Source organism: Seriola aureovittata, chromosome 9 (assembly GCF_021018895.1).
Source record: "Seriola aureovittata isolate HTS-2021-v1 ecotype China chromosome 9, ASM2101889v1, whole genome shotgun sequence".
NCBI lineage: Eukaryota > Metazoa > Chordata > Actinopteri > Carangiformes > Carangidae > Seriola > Seriola aureovittata.
The window spans coordinates 21,170,592-21,193,321 of record NC_079372.1 but is presented as its reverse complement, the minus strand read 5'-3'; the positions used below and the strand labels follow the sequence as shown (position 1 = coordinate 21,193,321).

The 22,730-nt window shown below is 40.3% G+C and overlaps 2 protein-coding genes across 4 annotated transcripts in view; both read right to left on the bottom strand.

Moving 5' to 3' along the window:
• LOC130174818 (oxysterol-binding protein-related protein 2-like) overlaps positions 1–6,073 on the bottom strand; it is a 28,401-nt gene extending 22,328 nt beyond the window's left edge. The window contains exon 1 of the mRNA XM_056385028.1: positions 5,971–6,073. The gene's annotated coding sequence lies outside the window, so the exon portion shown is untranslated. The remainder of the gene's footprint in view (positions 1–5,970) is intronic.
• Positions 6,074–13,377: 7,304 nt separating this feature from the next.
• soga1 (suppressor of glucose, autophagy associated 1) overlaps positions 13,378–22,730 on the bottom strand; it is a 103,646-nt gene continuing 94,293 nt past the window's right edge. For 2 of the 3 annotated variants that reach the window (XM_056383824.1, XM_056383825.1), the window contains exons 22-24: positions 22,390–22,644; positions 21,262–21,701; positions 13,378–20,711 (exon numbers count right to left, since the gene is read on the bottom strand). In XM_056383824.1, coding sequence (XP_056239799.1) covers positions 20,565–20,711; positions 21,262–21,701; positions 22,390–22,644 — 842 coding nt within the window. In that variant the 3' untranslated portion in view covers positions 13,378–20,564. The remainder of the gene's footprint in view (positions 20,712–21,261; positions 21,702–22,389; positions 22,645–22,730) is intronic. The other variant, XM_056383826.1, reaches the window with a different exon arrangement.

The following is a 22,730-nucleotide window of genomic DNA, read 5'->3' as shown; positions in this document are numbered from 1 at the left end:
TGAAGGAAAGTGAAGTGAACGGGAAAAACACAGTGAACAACTCAACCTTTGGCTTTGTCTTCTTTTGGCCAAATGCAATATCCAAATCACAGGAGCTGCAATTTTCTTCATGAAGGTAAAATGTGTCAAAACATTGTTGTGCATTGTTAGCATTAGCATTGTTAGCACCATAAGTGTTGTGGTGCTACAGAGACGCCGCGACCTACAAATCATATTCTCCAGATGCAAAAGAAACATGTTTGTTTGGTACGGGAACCATCAAAAATCACATCCTCATCATTTTTATATTTTTTTCCAGTGAAAATGAAAAAAACGATCATTCCAACTGAAATCACAATACCTGCCAAAATAATAGCAATATAATTTTTTTTTGCATATCGCGCAGCTCTAGTCTGGAGCAGACAGTATAGGTGTCAAAATGAACTGCGCTTTGTTGACCAGAATCCTTACACTTAACTCTTGTCTCGCCAACATTTTAGTGCATAACCTAAGACGAGGAGGATAATTCAGTTTTCATTTTTCATTGTTACGTTTTCGACAGATTTTGCAGAGACCGTGTTTCACCTGATTAACTTCCACCAAGCTTGTGCTTTAGGTTACAGCTGGAGAATTAAGGTTAGAGGATGGAGGGAAGGGGTTTGATTTGCCGGTCCCAGGGAAGGAGGCAGGATGTGAACGCAGTCTGAGAGGCGGCGTGAGGAAAAAGAAGCACAGACAGGCCACTGTGTCAGAGGGAGTCCAACACAGAGCGGCATTCTGCTGTGGGTACTGTCTGAGCACTCATCTGTGCATGGGAGAAAATGAGGAGCAGGGAGGAGAGAGGAGGTGAAATATGAGAGTTATGAGGTTATGTTAAAAACAGAACTGTGCCCAAGTTACTGCCACCTTCTTCATGTTTACTATAAATGTAGAAAAGCTAAAGTAATACCATTCAAATTATAATTTATTTCTTCTTTTATAATTCATTCATATTATTTCCGGCCATGGTGATGATGGGTCATATCAAGAAATATCATATACAAAGCAGTAAAAGCTGTGGAGTCATTTTATCCCTGTTTCCATCATGAAAAAATATCCTGAATTTGTGGGGAAAAAAACTTAATAAGCAGTAAACCAAACAACTGATTCAAACTGTATCATAGCAATATATATAAAGTAAATAGAGCTCTACTTATTTTCATGAGATGCTATTTTAAAACCTCCTGTCCTGTATATTATCTGTGGTAGCACACAACAGCGCTGAGCGAGGGTAGAAATGAAAGTGTAGCACATATCACAAGATCATTACACATCACACCATCCGCTGCAGCTGAAACAAGTGATAAATGACCCTCCTGCATCTTTTGTTTCTCTTCACACTAATGGAAAAAAAAAAAAAAACAAGGGAGAAAATAAAGACAACACAAACATTTTTACCATTTCTCAGTAAAACACGCAACCTCCACATTGCACCAGATGTTCAGCCTTGGATGAAGACATCGGCCCAGGAAGTAAATCACAAGAGGGATACACACACACACACACACACACACACACACACACACACACACACACACACACACACACACACACACACACACACACACAAATTCCCATCTACCGATCATGTCCTTTTAATGAAAATCAGCTGATAATGATCGGTGGCTGATCAATCGGGGCATCCCTACTTTTTGTGGTCCTTTTATCAGGTTATGCTGACGCCTATCGGAGGTCCCAGTTCACTACAAAGCTGAGCAGACTGACTAACAGCTAAACTGGCTGCTATAACAAAACACAAAAAATTATCGATATCGGCGGATCGCACTCATAGATGATCGTATTGGTACCGGCAGCAAAAAAAAGTGATTGGGGCATCCCTAGTAACTACTTCCCCATCTGTGTCCTGACAACTGACAAAACAACGAGACTTTGACAGACTATATGTAAGTCAAGTCCTTTGTCTCTCAAGCTCAAGTCATCAAGACTAATCATAGATGAAGAATCTTTGCAGAGGATATCTGCAAGAGGATAAACCTAATCTCCATCCAGAGGACTGAGTCTCTGCTCCTTACTGAAGTGATGAGTCTGCCCTCTTCATGTTCCTCCTCCTCTTATTAAAACCCTCTGGGAACAAAAAAAAGTCTCAACTCATTCTGAGCAGGATTGCTGAGCACAGTGTCACACGGTCAGCGTAGTGTGAGTCAGCATGTTCCTGCGACACCTGCGAGGAGGTAAAACCTGTTCAGAGGACTCTTCATCTCACAGGAGGTTTATAGATAGAAAGGCTGCGACGAATCTTCCCTCGAAACTTCTTTAATGTGTCCACAAACAGAAACACAAACAGTGACACTCCTGAGTAAAGCGCGTATAAAACACAAACCCAAGTTTGTGATCAACATTGTTCACGACTGGTTCAACTGGGAAAATCTGGTTGAGCTGGATTTTTGCGTGTGTGCTGTGGTCATCACGCTGAAGATAGCTATTGTATAGGAATGGATTTATGATTACCTGCCATGACAACAGGGCTGATACTGTTTCCGCCTTGTGAACCTGTGTGTGTGTGTGTGTGTGTGTGTGTGTGTGTGTGTGTGTGTGTGTGTGTGTGTGTGTGTGTGTGTGTGTGTGTGTTTGAAAGGTCAAAATGAAGGCCGAGCTGGAAGCTGGGTGTGGTCCAACCCATGAGTACTCATAGAATAATGTAGTAATGACCATCATGGGTATGAACGTCGACAGTTGGTATCTCAGTTCATTTTAAGATTTAACCTGTTTGAGGTAGAAACTAGAGCTGCACGATTAATCAAAGGGTTAGTTGTGGAGTGTTGATTACAATTTTTTCTTCCAACGATTAAGAAAACAAGATAATGGAGATAAAATGATTATAATAGCGCATTCCGTTTTTCAACAATTTTCACACACACATCAAAACCTCCCCCCCATACACTTCCTGGTTATATTTCAGCGTACATTAGAATTGTACTATATATATATATATATATGTGTGTGTATATATATATATATATATATAAAATATAAAAAAATTTAAAAAAACAAATAAAAAAAGATGATATAGATCATCTCATTTTTTAAAAATTAGTTTTTCCATTGACATGTATTAAAAGTTTTTTTTAAGTTAAGTAAATGTTTGATGTTTCTAAGTCAAAGAGTAATCCTATTGAATAAATAATCATGATCTCAATATTGATAAAAAATAATCCTGATTATGATTTTTGCCATAATCGAGCAGCTCGAGCAGAAACGCACCTGTCAAAAAGACTAATCAGGTGTGCAAGAGATTTCTGATGACCTCAGATTTAACCTGGTGACTGCAGGACCGAGACATTAAATTAATAAGTCGCACATTATCAGGATAATACTTTAATTTTGAATGGTATCAAAACAGACTATGTTTACATAATTTCAGTTTGTGTAACAGATGAGAAAATAATTTGTGGTCTTGTTACTGAAAAGGTGAACAATACTGAGAACCTTCCTCAGGGGGCTGACTGACCTGTGTTTTCTGATTTTATCTTTGCTATGAGTAAACACTGGAGAAGAAAACAAGAACCACACCAAGCCGACCAATCACACTTCAACCCTGACACATAGTTACAAATTAAGTAATTAAGGAAGAGCGCATCAGTTGCAGCTACAAAGCCTCCACAGTCACAGTCACAGACAGGAATTACACAATATTATATTGGCCGAGTGAACCTTTAATGTATGTACAAAAAAACAAGCAGAGCTGCATCTAAACCAGGGTCGGAAATGACTCAACACGCCAAACAGATCTTTGGCAGAGAATCAGAGAATTAAAAGATCATTTTTTAAATTATCGTGATTGCACAATCTGACAAATATAAACAGGAAAATAGTAATAGATCAATATCTTTATTACTTATTTATTATCATCCAGCAGCGTGCTGATATAATGGTGCATCTGTAGCAGGCTTGTTCTGGTCCCTGCTGACCAGCGTGCACTCCCTATGACCATGAGGCAAACAAAGCAGAGCAAAACAATACAAAGGCCTGTGCATCAGACAGGCTTCTGATTGGCTACCTGCTCTCTGTTATAAATTATACATAGAGTATTGTTTCTCTGTTGCCTGGATGGTTGCCTGGACTAGTGTTGGCTCAAACTTTGCCTTATCCCCATGTGGCAACTGACACATTGCAGATAAAAGAGGCACAAAAAGATACGATCAACTGTGCAACTGCAAAAGTGCTTGAGAAACCTATTAGCATCTGTTTACCAGCCCGTGTTAGGTCAGCCAAAAACATACATTTCACTAATTCATGTCTCTACTTGTGTTGCATTTTCCTTTAGCATGTCTTGGTCCTGCCCCTACTGCGACATTCGTCTCAGCTGTGTTGAAACCTGGCTTTTAGTACATGCCTTACAAAATCTTTTTCCTGTTCTCTTAAATCTAACCACAGACCTCGAAAAATAGATTGCAGAATTGAAAAATCTCTTGAAGGTGTTCACCACTACATCAACAAACATGGAAATCTCTTATCTGTGCACAACTGCCTCATTCTACAATGTGAGACCATCAGCATAGCAACAAACTAATTAAAGCACCTTTGGGAGGAAGACACGTAACAAAATGACATGGAGCTGGCCATTCTCTGTGGAGCTGTAATACCAGGGAGAACAGCATGATGTCTCATGTAACGCAGGAATAAAATCTGCAAGTGTCTTCCTTCGAAAACCTGTAGACACCTTGTAATTTTAAAAAAAGAATGCAAACTGTAATTTCTTTAGGACTGAAAGTTAAATTTTAGTAAAGTTCAGTACTTCGCATAACTGATGCATTCACTGTATTGTGTGCCCTTTTAATGGTAAGGGGATAAAGTCTCTCAATCCTCAGTATCAGTGCCTCACACATTGTTGCCTGTTGTTGTAATGGTGGTAGTCAAAACATTTTTTAAATGACTAAACAACGGGATAATGGTATGTGTCTACACAGACTCTCAATCTTAGTGTAAGCACTTTTTTTTCTGGCATCATCACTGTTAGAGGCCAGTTGATGCAGCAGTGCAGCAGCAGTGCCTCTGAGGGGATATGTATGTCAGGGAGCGCAGATAAACAGCCTGCTGTGTCAGTGCAAACCTTCGTGTCAATGACCTCCAGTGCACCAACTTTTAAAGACAAAAGCTTTTAGTTTAGTCTCTCTCCTCCGAGTCAGATGTAAATGTGGATGGAGCCGGTGAGAAGCGAAACAGGCAGGGGAACATTCCCAATGTTTGCCCAATTTTGTTCAACGCGATAGGAGGTGACTTTAACCTACACCTTGCTTGAGATAAGTGCTGCTGCTGGAGATCCAGTTTTACAAATCTCTTGCTATAGGGAATCTCACGGGTTTCACACACTATTCTATGCACATATTTTTCTTTTCTGACTTTAGCTGTCTTACATACATTTCACCGTAGGCAATTTTGAACTAACAGTCGTACCCTTGTTATACCAGATAACTTACTACTATTGCTAAAAGACTAACAGTAATTAAAAATTATTATACAAAATATATCACTTAAGCTGTTGTTGATAAATGATTCACTTACAACTTAACATCACACTACATAACTGTTAGCTAAGTGCCAATAAGGAGAACCCATCCCAATATGCTACCGTCAACTGTTTGCTTGCTAACATTAGCGCGTACAGTCTAGCAGTTAATGTAGCTTGACAAATTAAAACTTAATTTACCTCTCCGACGTTTTAAAATGAGAGCAAGGTAAGTAAATAAACATACTAGGAACTGTTTATCCTTGACAACAACACACCAAGCTGACGGTCCCAACTCTGACAGGACGCCAGGGAGCTTTTTGACAGCTAGCATTAACGTTAGCGGGCGGGCTAAACAAAAAAATAAAGATGGCTAACTAGCACAGCTAGCTACCTTCCTTGTACACAAAACGCAAAGCTATATTGCAGCCGTGAAAACACAACAGGAGACCGTAGACAGAGCGGTAAAATGTCCACCATCTTACCTCGGCGATGCGTGCTGGGTGAATGTTTTGACAAGTCCAGAGAGATGAGCAGTAATTTACTGTGTAGCCTGGGATTGACACAGAAGCGGAAGTCGCAGCAGTGGGGGCGTGACTAGATTAATGATAGACATGGTCCGCAGCCAATCAGATTTTACACACGGAACGCTTGGCCAATCACAACACTGGTAGTAAATACTGGATAAAGTCGACCGATTTGCAATACTACCCTTAGCTAGACATGTTTTGGCTTTATTGTTTCATGTTATGCTATACATCTTTGCCATTTTGACATAATGAATTACACAATAGGTGTTTTTCATATTTTTATTATTATCATCAATTACTGACTCAAAAACGATGGATATATGTTGATGGATTGAAATGAATATATGTCTGGATTTGTCAAATGCGATCACTGAGCTTTAGTTTTAGTTTTAATGGTGATCGTGCACGTTTGTGCGGCCAACATAAAGTCAGGTGGATTGTGAAACACAGGTGGCAACTGAGCACCACACCCTAATGGTTTCATATTCCAGACGTCTCCTCATTATCTCTTCAAGTAGATTAACTGAACATGATGAGAATGACTGGAATTATGTCTCTGCACTTGATGTGGATGTTTCATGTCAGCAGCTGATGATGAGGGGGATAACAGTAAAAAAAAAAAAAACGATAAATATGAGATTATAATAAAGTTGTTAACATTTGCATATTTTTTGAATCTCTATATCATAATCAGGTAATTTTCTGGGTGTGTGAAAACATCAAGAGGTGATGTTTTATTATGTTTATATTTTCGAAAAGAAAACCATGAAGTAATTCTAATTAAAAAGCCTTTGCATAGTTGGTGTTCATTTCAAGCCCAGTTTATGAGACATCAGCGTGGCTAGAGTATATTATCTCCCCCATCAATAATGGAGTCCTTCAGACATTGATATGTTAGATACAGCTGACTGCCTGCTTAGAGACTAACACAGGCATGACAAAGAATCAGGCATATGGTCTACATCGGCAGTAAATCCAATACACTTGTCCACGTGTCCTTGTGTGTGTGTGTGTGTGTTAGTACGTTGGGTTTGTGTGTGTTGATTTGTCATGTTGTATGAATAAATGCATCCTTATCATCTTCTGATATAAAACAATAGTGTTCCAGCTTATAATCAGTTTCATAAAGGCTTTCAATGTGTTGCTCTAAACACTTCCTTGTCACGCGTACATCTTTGTTGAGAAAACTCATTAGCTCCACATAAAGTGAAGCATTTCTGGTTTGTTTGTTGGCAATAAACAAAAGAGAAACTTAAGCATGAGTGGGAGCCATTTTGTCTGAACACTGAACAAACCATCAACTGAAAACATAAAAGCCTAAAGTTTTTCCTTGCTGTATAACCTCAATCTCTACATGACTGCACACAGAAAAGTTTAATCTCCAATAATGATTTGCTGTTGCTGTTGTTATTGTAGGCGGCAGCAGACAGACAAGCAGTGTATTTCCTTTCCCACCATTACATAACAGCCACGATGGTGTGATGAGAAGAAAAGAAAAGAGAACAGAGGGTAGGATGAGAGAGAACAGGAGAGGAGGAGGGAACAGACAGAGCAGAAGAGAAAATGGTCTCTATTCAGCCTCACAGTGGGACGCTTAGTCCTGCTTATACACAACACACACACACACACACACACACAAAGGCACAGTCATGTACTGTACATACAGATGCTCAGACCAGCGTACATAATACACAAACATGCAAACTAGTAATGTGCTAATAGTGGTGAAGGCCATTTGAAAAGTATCCCGACACACAGGCTAAACACAGGCTAAAAGGAGGGTCAACAGTGCTGCCACTGTGTACACACACACACACACACACACACACACACACACTGTTTTGTGAGAGCTGTTAATGACACTTGTTCTCATCTTTTAATTCCTGAAAGATTCCTGAAGCAAAACAAAACAAAAAATCTCTGCTTTTATATGGAATCAGTTTAAAAACAGCATCATCAAGTAAAAGCATCTGGTTAAACACACGAGTTTCCCTGCCACTCATCATCAATCTCTGCACTTGAATAATTTGAATAGTTTACTTCCTGTTTGCTGCCAAATTGCCTTTCAAAATAAAATCACTTCAGGTCAAGCAAATGTGGCAAACAGGCCTTCTCTTCCTCATGTGTTGTTGTTGTGTTGTTGTTCTCCTGCCACACTGTCGCTCCTCTGTTCACCACTAGATGGAGGCAGAAGATAGAGAAACTTTGTTCCCATGAGTCCGTCTGTTTCTACTCTCCCATTGCCATGTGGAACTGAACCTGCTTAACTTCTATTTTATTTGTTAATGTCCCCTAATAGTCTTCATAATCCTTCCTAATATAAACTGGTTGTGATGCAATATGGGCATAAAACACCACACCTACAATGTGTACATACAGTGTGTAGGTATTTAATTATTAGCATGAATATAACATAATGAAATATAAATAAAAGCATGTGTTCGGTAAATATAATTTACAATACATAAAAAACATAAACGATAAGTGAAATTTCCTAAAACTGATGAATGATTTATGTGACTTTTCAACACTATATGATGTGCAAATGTACATGATGTTCAGAGTAACAACTCCACAGCCAAACATGTGTAAACGATGTAGTATAAAAGCTCTTCAATAAAATATTAAATTATTCTTAGATAATAAAGATACTTGTAGTGGAAGAACTATTTAGATCTTTTACATAATTAAAAGTAGCAGTGGGACGGTGTAGAAACACTTTGTAGAAATTGCACGTAATGCTAATTTAATCTTTTTTATATACTGCTGTAACTTAATCTATAATAATGCATCATGATTTATTGCTACAATAAGTGCTACTGTTGAATATATTTGGCATTAATGATCTGAGTCTACAGAGCAGTTAGTAAATCTGTCAGATAAACATAGAGCAGTAATTAGTACAACATCTCCCACTGACGCGTAGAAGTCGCTGAAGTAGAAGTATAAAGTTGTATGGAATATTCAAAGTGCACGTACGTCATATTTGTACTGAAGTGCAGTACTTATGTAAATGTACTTAGATATTTTCCACCACTGCAAAATATAAGGGAAAAAGAATAGGGTCAATGGTTAGAGTTTGTGTTTGTAATTTATTCATTTATTCAATTTCCTTGGAAATGCAGGAAATACTGAAAAACAAATTCCAGGAAAATCATATTTTTAAACAGAACAGATGTGCTGGTTTTCCACAGCTGTAGAACACTGCACATGTCCTACCTCTTAAAGTCACATTATCTTTTTGAGCGCTCCGTTCCCAACATCACTTATGAAACACTGCCCTCTGGTGGTCATAGGAATTGAATGTCTTGCTTAGGGACTCTTCAGCAGGGAGAGGAGGCTTTGATCTGCCTCTGAATAAAAGATGATGTTTCATATATCTGGGTCTGGAACCAGGATAAAGAACCCGCTGAATGTTGATTCAATAAGAATATGATAGGAACATGGAACCACTCACACACGGACACACACTGCACACTTGTGAAGCCGTAAACAGTATCAGCAGGAGGTCTGTGATTTGATATCATTATATATAGGCCATCTACCGTACCCAGAAGGGAAGAGGAGCGCAGGAGAAACGTGTTATTCCAGATAAAACAGGCCACATGAGACTCATTTCACTTGTAGGAGACAAATCAGTTCAGGCTGACAACACTGCTGCAGAACCACCAGCTTCAGTCTCTGAGGGGAAACCTACAGAGCTTCAGTCCCTCCAACTGCACTGTGATAAAACATGTGGAAGTGATTAAAAATACACAGCGATAATGAATGCAGCAGATTAAGAATTACTCTGAGAGTGTGTTGGTTTTTATAGGTGCTGCAAAATGACAGTGTGCATGAGTGTTTTTGAACATCAAAGAAACATTTAAAGGAACATTTTGGGAAATTCGCTTGCTGTCCTGCTGTTAGTTAGGTTAGAAAATTGTTCTGAATATAAAAGCTGTACCACAAGCAGCTGGTTAGTTTGACTTAATGTACAGACTGGAAACAGCTAGGCCTGGCTCTGTTTGACTACAATAAATATTTCCCTGTTGAAATGTTGAACTCTTCCTTTAAGAAACTGGGGATTTCTCTAAACAGTTTTGTTTCAGCAAACGAAAAGAGATTTTATCACCGGCTTATCATCCCTGATGTTGAGCAATAAAAAAACGGTTTTAATTGCAAAACTTGCACCAACTAGTTACTTCAACTTCTCATTCAAAAACCTAAAAATGTTTCCAGTTAATGTTAATTTGAACCAGACGATGTTCCTTCAAGAATCGCAAAACAACATGGCTACAGCAACATGGAAATGAAAGGAATATCTGTCCCCTCATGTCAGCAGGTAGACGTAGCAGTGGCACTGCTGATGCAGCTCGTCTTCATAACCACCAACACACCAACACTCACCGCCTGCCTTCCAATTACTGGACTGAGGATAACTTGCAAGGACAGCAAGTTTCTATTATCATCTTCTTTCCTCTCAGCAAACCAGACTGGGAACCATGCACTCTATTATCCAGACTGGACAGTGATGAAAGGCACATCAGGGTGTTTTGTCACAGATAATTAGTAAAATATGCTCATTGTTAACTAGTATTTGCTGGTTGGTCCGCTGGGTTTCCTCCCTCCAGTCATGCATTGAGGTCTGGACAACAGTGGGGTGATGTGAGGTGTCATGGTGCCAGTGTGGGGGTCATCACCTCATTTATACTCACATTCCTGTTGAGAGGTTGCACGGCTGATTGATTCAATGACTGGCATCAAGGAGATATCAATCATATATCAAGATATCAATCCTGAAAACACTTGAGAAAGAATCTGGGTGGCTGAATAATTCAACAAACAACTTTTTGTGGATTCACCCATAATGTCAAAGCAAAAATAAAAATGTGTTTGTTCACTGGGAAATACTGAGCTGAAAAGTCAGCTTTTTAGATGTACTGCTAATGCTAGGTAAAGATGTACTGTAGGTCTAGCTCAGCCTTGTAGCCACGCTACATCCAGATAAGCAGACTGCAGAATAGAGATATAAGCAGGCAGAATGAATATTGAAATTAAGTTTTATTAGCTTTATAGCTTTACTATTCAAAACATTTTCCATTCCATCTTATTAAGGCAAACATAACTTAAGGCTAAAGTTAGAAACTAACTAACATTACTTAACTAATCTATAATTTAAGGCTAAAGTTAGGTTTTAACTTTGGTTTTAATTGGGGGGTCAGACTCCCTAAACCATGGCAGTGATTCTGTTGAGTTTAACACAAAAAATCAAATAATTAAATCATGTGTTTGGATGAAATAAATAAAAACCTGATAATGTTGTTTACTCCCAAGACAAAGTAGAAACTCAAACTACCCACCATGACCATTCCTTCTCTGATGTGTTAGTTTAGTCAAAACAGGAAGTGGTTCTTTTGTTTTCAAATGTTGCTGTGGTGAGGTCACTTCCTGTCTGTCCTGGACTGCTGGCGTCTGTCTCCAGCTTATTTTTACTCTCATAAGACATTAACCACATGAAGCCAATGACCTTCTATAGACCTGTATTTGAACTGAACCTGAGAGTCGGAACCAGCAACACACTGAGCTTCTTCCTGAATGAAGACGGTCAGCACTCAACACTGCAGCGGTCTGACAGGTGATGTGTTCGATTCCTGGTGAAGTGAACAAACCACACAGCAACTACAAATTTATTAAACTGAAGGTTGATATTTCACATTTTTTCTTCTGTATTTTCTTAAAGTTCTTTCTCTTTTTCAGTTTTATTTTCTCTCCTCTCATTCTGTTGAGCTTCACTTCGTTCCTTCTTTCCCTCCTACTTACCCAGGATTTTGCATAACATCCCAGTTTTATTGCCACTTGGAGCCATATGGGGATTGAAGACAAACAAAAGGATAAACTGAAAATCGCTTCATAGAAAATGATAATCAAACACTGATTTTGTGAAGTCTGCAGTTTTGGCTGCTTCACAGAGAATATGGAGTTCACTGCAACCTAATTATTTGCTGTATAAATCTCCCTTTCAGACTGTGTGTTTACACCATCTGTCCACTCCACCTGACAGAGTAGGACTCGAACGCTCTCCTGTGTTTCCAGAGATAATCAGCACTTTCACAGTCGAGGAACGTTAATAACATTTTTTCATTCTCATCTGTGGAACCACATTCACGTCACCATTAACATTAGCTAAAACTAAAACAAGTACATTTCGGTTTGTAAAATGGCCATTAAACATTATTACATTAAACATTACATTAGTTCTCATGGTGACGTAAATAGTGTCACAGGCTGTGTTGTTGTTTACATCAGCCTGTCCTCCTCGCTGACTCCTCACTGGGCTGGAAAACTTTAAATTAATATCTTCAAAGAAACGAAGATAATCAAGGTATCGCGACAGTAGAGACTGTCCTCACAAGAAGAACCACAGCAGTGCTCATTTTACATTTCCTGACAACTGCCCCCATCACTGAATAACAACAGGTTAACTGGCATTTAACACAAAGTACAGCTGAGGCTGATGGGGCAAAAAGTGAGTCACCATGTTTCTCTCTTGATTGTCCCATTTAATCTGCGACAGCCTGAACTCATCATGTGTTTTTCATCATTAATGTTTTTCATTAATGCAAATACACACAAACACACAATATTATCATCTTTAGTTATGAGATATTCAAAGGCCTGTGTTAAATATTTGTACATATTTAAAACTTTAAAAAGTTTTTCACCTTCATCATTGACTTTCAGCTGACGTGTTCATATGATACTTTCTCTAACATAGACTCCGTCCATGTTTTTAAGATCTGGAGAGGAAGAACTTGTCCATGATCTGCGGATCACTCCCCGACCCTCATCACTGCACGGTCATATTGTCATATATTGATCCCCCAGAAAACAGTCTTGGTGATTCAGGTAACATCAAGTCCTCCCATGTCTCTATGTATTCCAGTACTTTTTCCCAAACTGCATGTAAAAATGTTCCTATTTCTGTCTGACATTTCCTGCATAAATTATTGGTCTTTAAACGCATCCCACGGAGCTCAGAAGGAGTAAAATAAAACCTGTGTATTATCTTATACTGAATACATTTCCCGGTATTCGATATTATTTTTAACCATTCCTACAGTGAAGCTTTCTTCCACGGTCTTTCCTTTAACCTTAAGAAATTAGTTTTTCACTTTGGTACGTTGGTAAACTTTTTCAAACCGTTCTTCCTGTCCATCATCTTCACTTCAGTATTTCTGTCTCCTCCTCGTCTTAAAGCCAAGCTCAGCGTTTTGTGCTCGACTGGCAGCAGCTAATCTGTGCTGACGACCGACAGGAGACGACAGGAAGGAAGAAGACGAGTTAAATATGAAAAAATGACAAGACAACAAACCAACACACTAAATTTCAACAAACATTTATTTGTGAATTCTATGACAAACAGGAGGCAGTTATAATATCTGGTTTTGCAAGCTACATCTGTCGCAAAAACAAAAAATCCCCGACCCCTTTAAAAATCCTCTTGGATCAAATTTTCTCGTTGAACTTCTTTAACATTTGCTGCCGTTTTTCAGTTTCTCATCAGCTTCAAAATCTTTGTCTATGTACAGAGGAAACGCTGGAGTGTGGTCTGTAAAGGGAGAGAGAGCTACATACTTCCACAGAGACCCGGTTTCAGATCAGCTGTTGACATTCAGCTTTTCTCAAAAGAAACAAAAAGGACAGAGAGAGAGTACAAGCTTTTTCTTTCTCTTCAAAACACGGCGACGACATTTCCTCACTGTGTACTCGTTTATTGAGCTTTCATCGCATTCTCCTTTTATTCAAGAATCAAGCATTATTAAAAAAAGACAAGAGTACGTTATATAAAGCGAATATACAGGCTGTCTCTAGGTAATAGCTCAGCTAACATTATGAACAGCTAAGTATTCATGTACATATTGCCAGGATGTAATAATCGTATGAACGGTATGGAAACAGGTTACAAAGGCTGGAAAAGATTCATGTTACAGAAACACAGGGAACAATGAGTCTCATGGTTTTTGTGCCATGCAACCTGTAAGAACTCGTCTGTCATTGGCTGGTGATGCTGAGTGACCTGTAAAAACTGTTCCGTCATTGGCTGCAATGACTAGTACGTATAACCTGAGGGGGAGGAGCTAATGAGACACCTGACACGGCAGGTGGAAAGGCTGCAGAGGCGGAGAAACCAACTGACCAATGACATCAGAGTCGGAGAGAGATTTTTGACGGCGCCATTTTCAGGTGTTTATAGAAAGTTCGTCCAGGTTGAAACCCCGTTCTGTGTTTCACGCATCAACAGCAGCAGCAGTTTTATCCACAACCAGGGGCCAGATGCATAAATGATGCTACACACAAAAACCGTCCGTACCACATTTCCCGCTCACAATCCGGTCTTTATAAACACAAGATGTGTTTTTGACCATGTGAACACACGGTTTTCCAAATGATCCAAGTTACAGTGAAAATACAAAATAAGACGAGACACGTAATTTAAATTTAACATAAAATAAAATAACCGACTTCACGGAGGGAGCTTCATTCATTATCATCAGTATAAGTTTTATAATAATTAAACATTTCATAAACAAATAATTGAAATAATTGTGTTTGTATTTAATATCTTTATTATTCATCCTGTAAACTGTTTTAATATCGACTAATCTCAGTGTCGGAGGCTCCTGAGCCTCGTTAAGACTCCCAATAACTGAAGGACTATTTATTATGTTTTAATCACATTCTTATTTTACACACGTTTTTACCGATCGGTTGTTGGTCTTAACTATTAGGTTTTCTTCAGGTTTAATTCGTGTCATTTACGTGTTTAAATTTGTGTTGAATGTTTTATCTTCACACTGTCCACAGTTTTTGTGGTTGCAGCTTCCTTGATAATAATTCCTTGTGCAGCACATTGTGCTTCCGCCTGGAATGAAATGAGCTGTAGAAATAAAGTTTTACTTGCTAACTAAAGTAAACTCAGTTTCACAATCAGTGAAACTTCGTCCTCGTTCTTCTCCTCTGAGTCTGATCACTTGTGGTGGAGACAGTGTTTTTATTCAAACTGATCAATTAAGGGAGAGTCTTCATTTATTCATGGATCGTTTATGGAGTGGAAATGATGCTCGTGCACATGTGAGTGAGTTTTATAAAGAGGAACCATGTGAACGCATGGTTTTATAATTCAGATGAAAAGAATTTGTCTTGAATATTTCTGGTTTTGTGCGTCACATAGTTTTAGTCATGAATCTACAGAGTTTTATGCATCTGGCTCCTGGAAACTTCATATCGTCTCTTGTGTCACATCTTCATATCATCTAAAATATGATGCTGACGCTTCGACTCAGAAATGTCAGAAGAAAAAGATTTAATGAAACTGTAACACTGGTCTGAACGGTTTGGAGATCTGGTCACACAAAGTGAAGCTAAACTAATTTAACAAAGGCTTTCTGTCGACTCTTTACACGTTGTCACGGCGATCCCATATCGGCTTACAACAAAATGTATTCTGATTAATGTAAACACAAATCAGTTACAGCTACTGCACAAAGACGAATTAATCATGATCCTGCAGGTAATTAATCTGGAAGTTGGCGTCATCATACAGTATGAGGAGGAAAGGCACTAAAGTGACCTTCTCATTGACAGTGAGACTAAATGACAACAGGATACATCAAATCTGTTCAGATGATTGATCGTAATTACTGTGATATCTAATGACGCGAGTGTTAAAACATGTCCGAGGTAGAACTGAAACTCCTTTCATCTCCGCGTTTAAATGATTTCTGAACTCAATGTTTTATACATTTATTTAATTTACATGATGAAAAAAATCTTTTAATTAAAAGGTTGATTTGTTTCAGGTTTGTGCTTTTATTTTGTAGGTGTCGTGTTTTGTTCAAATGAATCATGTTAATCGTCCAGGCATCTGTTTTCAGTTCCACCTGTCTCATGTTCAGATTTTCAGAATAAAACGACAGAGTCTGTAGTTTTGCAGAACATCCAAAAAGCAGAAGCGATGCCAAAGTTAATATTAGAGGATGATTAATCTTCCTCTGTGGTTTCAGACCGTTGACCCTGGTCTGTGGAGGAAGAGACTGCAGGACGCCTGAGTCATTACTGGACTGTGGTCACTGCAGACAGGACCTCTGTGCTGCAGTGTAGAAACATCTCGGGGGGGGTTTTACCACAAACACAGATTTTTTGGCAAAAATGTCAGCAGCTGTAACGGAGACACCCGCCACCCCCCCGGATAAATGAAAATTTAACGTAGTAGTTTTTCCGTTTCTCTCTTGCTATGACTCGAATGCGTCAGAACTATTCTGAGCATAGATAATAACACGTTGGTTAGCTAGTGAGCTATCTGTCTTGTTAACATGCAGCATGTACTGTAATTTAAGAAGTCAAAAGTGGGAAATGTGTCTTTTAACTTCCCCGCTCAAAGAAACATGGACGCCTGTGATGAAGTGTTTTTATTTGGCTAATTTTGCAGCTTTAATTGTTAAAGTTTAACTCTGAGCTGCTGTCTGTGGTCACTGATGTACAAATGTGCCAGACCTCCTGACTACGACGACAAAGTTTAAGGACGACTCCACTGAAAACCTTTGTTTTTAAATGCTAACTATGCTAGCATACGTAGCCGTGCGCAACAAATTGCAAAGCATTAGCAGCATATTCAGCCACATTTGGCAAATATACAATTGTTAGCAAACAGAATGGCAGCAAAATGGAGGATTGTGCTGCAGGAGTGGTTTGAGACGTTTCTGTTGATGTTCAAAAATGTTTTTACGTGACAAAACAAGCTAACAGTAGCTGTAGCTTGTTTCGTTGCGTGAAAACATGTATGTGATACTCAGAACGTGGATTTCATGGAGTATTCCTCAAAAGCATTAGGACATTTTTTCCAAGTAAGGAAGGAGAAGTAGCTAAGAGAACCTGTTAGCCTGTTAGCGAGCTAACTAACACCTTGTTCAGCTGAGACTTAAGACAGAACTGTGTCTTGGTCCTTGGAAACATCTTTTTTTCTGATCTGGACCGTTGCCAGCAGAACCACAAGGCTCTGTTTCAGCCATTTCCTCTTTTCTATTGTTGATGTTAAAAACACAACATGTATTTCCATCACGTCGACGACGAAGCTTTAAAAGATGGAGATATGGAATGTAGAAAGGAATGGATGTGTGCTTTTTTTTTGGGACGTTTAATGAGGTTATATTATTCCTGTGGTCTTAAACCAATCAGATTTCTTGGCTTAAACTACCTGTTCTATAATTGTGGTTGAAAACAAAATCAGACAGCCGGTTCTTGTGGCGATCAGACCAGCGGCGTTTTGAAGCGGCGACTGGTTTCATGCCGTTGGTTTTGTTTGGAGACAGTCAGCAGCGTTTAGACTGTGGGTTTTCCTCAGTGTGTTATTTAAATACAAGCACTGTTACTGTAATGCCCTATTTTTATTTGAAACTGCTGAGTCATTAAATCGTCTGCAGACACGGAGACACACTGGACCGCTGCTCAAACACAAACTGTGAGAGAGACATGTTTAAATAGATGAGTGGACAGATGGGCCGACGCCTTGTTAAAGGCAGCATTAAAGCCCACAGCAGACTCCACACGAAGTAGCACCATGATAACTAAACAGAAAACAACAGGAATACATCAGCAAAAACATCCATATAAAATAAACAAAACTAAACAAAAATAATTTACTTTCCAGAAATACAATAACCCTTGGTATAAAAAAAGTTAATATATCTAATATACCTGTAAACCAGTTTGTCCTTTCTCCACTGTGGTACAGTACGTCATTGTAGCTTGAGAACAGCCTGATTGCAATCATGTGCATAAAAACAATCTTACCCATTAAAAAGAAAAGGCCTGCTGGGTTTGTTGGTGTGTTTTTCATATGGAGTCCAGTTTTGGTGTGAGCTGACTAATAGGCAATCTGACAGGCACTTTGAATATTGGTTGATTGATTGGAAAGGGAATGACGTGGCAAACAAATGGATAGGAGAGAGAGAGAAATGTAATAAAAACACTTTAAAATATGATTGTTTTCAATTTACAGTTGTTGTTTTTTTTGTTTGTTTTTTTTACAGTTTTCAATTCACTAATAAGACAAATGTTGTTTTGTCTTTCCCAGTTATTTCTGTGAGCAGACACATTTTATTTCATTTCAGTGGAAGTGAACGCCACTTAGGTAAAAAAAAAAAAAAAAAAGATTTACATTTTTAATTTAGTAAAACAACTTTGTTCGACTAAAGTTTGTAAATATCAAATACTTAAATTAAGAGTTTAAAAAAGTAAAAACTCTCAGTGCTTTTACTCTGAAGCCGCAGCTCTCAGCCGCTTGTTCACCAACATTTCGTTGTTACACTACATTTTCCAAATGTGTGTCGGGTTCGTACAGAAGCTACGACGTCGGTCGAGGACAGCTGCAGGTGAGAGAGGAGAAGAGAGGAGGAAGTAAAAGCTTGAGCGTTTTACGAGACCGAGGAATGATGAAGCTGAGAACTGAACGCACACAAACCGTACACGCATACACAACCGGGAAAAAGTCTCTAATAAAAGGAATGCATCGACCAAACTCTCCTCACGCATCGAGAGTCAGTGAGTGTGGATCAGCGTTTCTCTCCCGCTCCTCAGATCTGAACCTGTGAGGCGCAGAGGGCGGAGACGCACTGATGAGGACGACCGCTCGGTTTGGGATTCTGTAGCGAGAATCTGAACAGAAACAGAGGAAGGAGGTACGGAAGCCGAGAGAGGCCATACTCGCGAATATTTTTCTTATCCCGTTGTCTGGAGATTACGAAGCTCATTATCCCAACGTAACGAGATAATTATCTGGAGGTTACAAAGCTCGTTTTCACATTTAAAATACACCTAAAATTAAAATTAATTTGTTGGTTCCTTTTGGTCATTTTAGATTCTTCATCTCTGTCCTTTTAACTTCTGCTTGTACCTGTTTTAACTGATTCTTGTCTTTTCATTATCAATTAATTGTATTTATATTTCTTTTGTAATTTGATGTTGTTTTTCTAACTGGTATTTTTATCAACTCGACATCACTGTGAACGAGGGATAAATAAAGCTTCGTTACCTTGATTAATGAAGGATAAAAAATAATATTTCTTGGCTTCCTTAAAAAAAACGTGACATCATCAGTGCATCTGCGTCCAAAGCCGAGAGAAATCTGCAGAACTGGTCCTGGATCAGCGTGACCCAGTGAAATGTGTCAGGACAGTGCGCTGTAGGAATGTACACCACACATCTGGTCTGAGGATGAACCTTGACATCAGTTAAGAAATATCTTTAAAAAAAAAAAAAGAAGAAGCAGACGAACACTGTGTGTGTGTGTGTCCGCTGCGTCAGGTCCAGTCAGACTCTGGATGTTTTCTTACATCGACGCGGTTTAAGACACGGCTGCGACGCCACAGAGCGTCCCTGCGTTTGTGGCCAGAGTTCTCCCGGGAACTCGAGGTCCGCTCTGAGATCAGCTTCATGGTCTCGTTTATAGAGCTCAAGTCCAAGTCCAAACATCCATCCGTAGAGTCCAAGTGAAGTGTGGTGTATGCTGGGATACATAGTCCAACGGTCCTTCAGTTCTTCCTCTTTGAAAGAAGGTCAGCGACTGAGTCAGATCCAGGTTGGAGACGCTCGCTGGGGTTTCATTGTGCTAATCAATCTGAGCGGTTCACTCGTTCCCAGCGCAGCAGGTGTTTGTATGACGAGGTTCAGAGAGGAATCACGTGACGCTTTCAGAGTCGCTAACGAGACATAAACGATGTTTCCAGCTGTAACAGATGTCTCCTCTGTGGCTCTTTACAGCTCTCAAAGTGACACATGAACTGTCACTGCTTATTAAAGCAGGGGCCGCCTCCCGCCTCCGGTCTTTCTCCTTGGTTGTCCGTGAATCCAACATGGCTGCCGGTCCGACAGCACGGCGGCAATGTGACGTCATCAAGGTGGATTTTCCAGTCCATTTGCAGTACCTGTTATTCTCTAAATTGGGGAGTGTGTGTGTGTGTGTGTGTGTGTGTGTGTGTGTGTGTGTGTGGGGGGGGTGTTTAGTAGGTCCAATCCTGACATCATAGTTTTCCTTGTTGATTCTCTTCAGTTTACAGAGTTGGTTTTGCTTAGTTAAGTGTGTGAGATGATGTGTGTGTGTGTGTGTGTGTGTGTGTGTGTGTGTGTGTGTGTGTGTGTGTGTGTCTGCTGGTAGTTTTGTGACGGTTGCAGTTTGCTTGAGTCCTTGGCATCAGAATGGTTCAGTCCTAGACAAAGGTGGTATTGCCTGGGTTGTGTGTGTGTGTGTGTGTGTGTGTGTGTGTGTTTATGAATGTATGAGTGCGTGCATGTGGCAGTGTGTTTGTGGGGCAGTGTGTGTTATGTTTGGCAGTGCGCCTGTGTGGCAGGTTGTGTGTGTGTGTGTGTGTGTGTGTACATTTGGTGATGGGAGGAGTGGTGTGTTTTTTCATGGCAGTGTTCAGTGTGTGTGTGAAGAAGTAATAGTATTGCTTTGTGTGTGTGTGTGTGTGTGTGTATGTGTGTGTGTGGGTTTGGCAGTAGAGGTGTCGTCACTCGTTGCAGGCGTCCCTCTTCTCCTCGGTTGCCACCGGAGACTCTTGTGGGCGGTGCTTGCATTGTCCCAGCGAATGGCGAGCTGCTGCTCTTGATGGTCGGGCAAAGCAGGAAGACTGGGCAGTGCAGTCACATGGTGCATCCTGGGAAAGAGAGAGAGGGTGTGGCTTAAACAAGGTGTCTCATCTACCTGAACATGCCTATTATATATGTATATTTACAGATGTTTAAAAGTTCCTTTAAAGGCGACTGCAGTTATTTATTTTAACTATTTTATTTATTATTTCAGTTATTTTTTTATTATTTTCCATCTCACTTTACATCAATGTTCTTAACATGTTGTTATGTTCATGTGAAGCTTCTCTCATGTCTGTTCTTTTTAAAGAGCTAAAGGTGCTTTATAAATAAAGTATTATTATTAATAATATTATTATTATCATTATTATTATTATTATTACTGATGTTACAAGTACAAGCAGGAGAAGTAATAATCAAAACAAAGCTGAAAACCGTCAGACTAGTGCAGTCTGCACCTTTCAGTATAAATTTCTAAGGCACACTCTGTGTTTTGGTGTGGTTACCTAGCAACTCGACTGTTCTCACAGTGTACCTTAAAAATAAACCCAGAACAGCTGTGATGTGATTTACACAGACAGAACCACCGGTGCTTGTAAAGTTTAAGAAAAGACTCACCTCCGTCCCAGATGCCGCCGCCACCGCCGCCGCCGCCATCACCCCAACGCTGCTCAGTGTTTCCTTCCCTCCTCCCATGATGCTGACCATCTCCTCCCCAGCCGTCTGCCTCATGAACCTCTTGTTAACAATCCTGGTCACGTTGTCGTTGCCTGCACCCAATCCGAGCCCTCCGACCCCGGCTGAGATGCACTCTGGCTTGGGCTCATCCACACCGCTGAGCCCCCCCAGGACACCCAGGCTGCCCAGGGAGTCTCTTTGCGCTCTCTCCCCGGGCAGGGTGACTCCTCCTGGGCCACGGCCGCTGCACACGTTCCTGAAGAACTCCTGGACCAGGCCTCCGTACCGCTGAGAGCCGGCGTCAGATCCACAGGCCGCCGCCCCAGAGGGTTTTCCTGCGGCGGGGGGCTGGCGTGCTGGACTGGCACCTTGGCTGGCTCCTGGTGGTGAACAAAGACAGGTGTGACAATCATTTAGTGAATTGTGGTTGACAGGAATAATTGAATCCTGCAGGCGCACTCGCACTGTGACACTCTAAATCTAATAAACAGGATCAGAGGCTTCGAGCGTCACAGCGAGTTAGAGAAGTCTTCATGACAGAGCGAATCAGCAGCAACTACAGCCACTCAGACCCTGTTTATCCAGAGTCATAAAATATGAACCATTTGTGTTAAATTTTGTCATAATTTCTGTGTCACAGTGACCTTTGACCTTCCTTTGACCACCAAATTGTAAACACTTTGTCCTTGAGTCCAGGTGAATGTTTTTTACCAAATTAGAAGAAATTCCGTCACGGCGTTACAGAGATATTACTTTCACAAGGCCAAAACAGCGTTTTGTGAGGTCACCATGACCCTGACTTTTGACCACCAAAATTTAATCAGTTTGTCTTTGAGTCCTAGTGGATGTTTGTGCCAAATTTGAGGAAGTTCCTTCAAGGTGTTACTGAGATATCATATCCACTAGAATGAGACGGACAGACAGACTGAAAATAAAATGGCCGCTGCTCTGACTGGCGCCGGTGTGGAGGAATATTTCAGCCGTCATTCATTCTATTTTTTTATTGTTCTTCTAGTTACAAACCAAAATATGGTCCATGTAAAACCACGAGTCTGACCAGTGTCTCACCTCCGTCCCCCCTCCAGAGCGACTCTGTGCTCCCGGCGTGCTCCACCACGCTGAAGAGGCTGGAGAGGCCGTCGGTGAGGCCGCTGAGGACGGGGCTGTCCCTGGTGGTGGTGGAGCGAGCCCAGGCTGAGCCGCCGCCGCCGCCGCCGCCGCCTCCGCCTCCGCCCAGGGGTCTCTGCTGGAGGCTCCACAGGCTGCGGTCTCTGGAGGAGGAGGTGCTGTCCAGTCTGGAGGTGGAGCCTGAAAGCAGAACAGCTGGATGTAAAGAAATGACAGTGCGTGAAGCAGATGAACAGATGTGTCGTAATACGATGAATTGGGTTCAAACAAACGTTAATTAC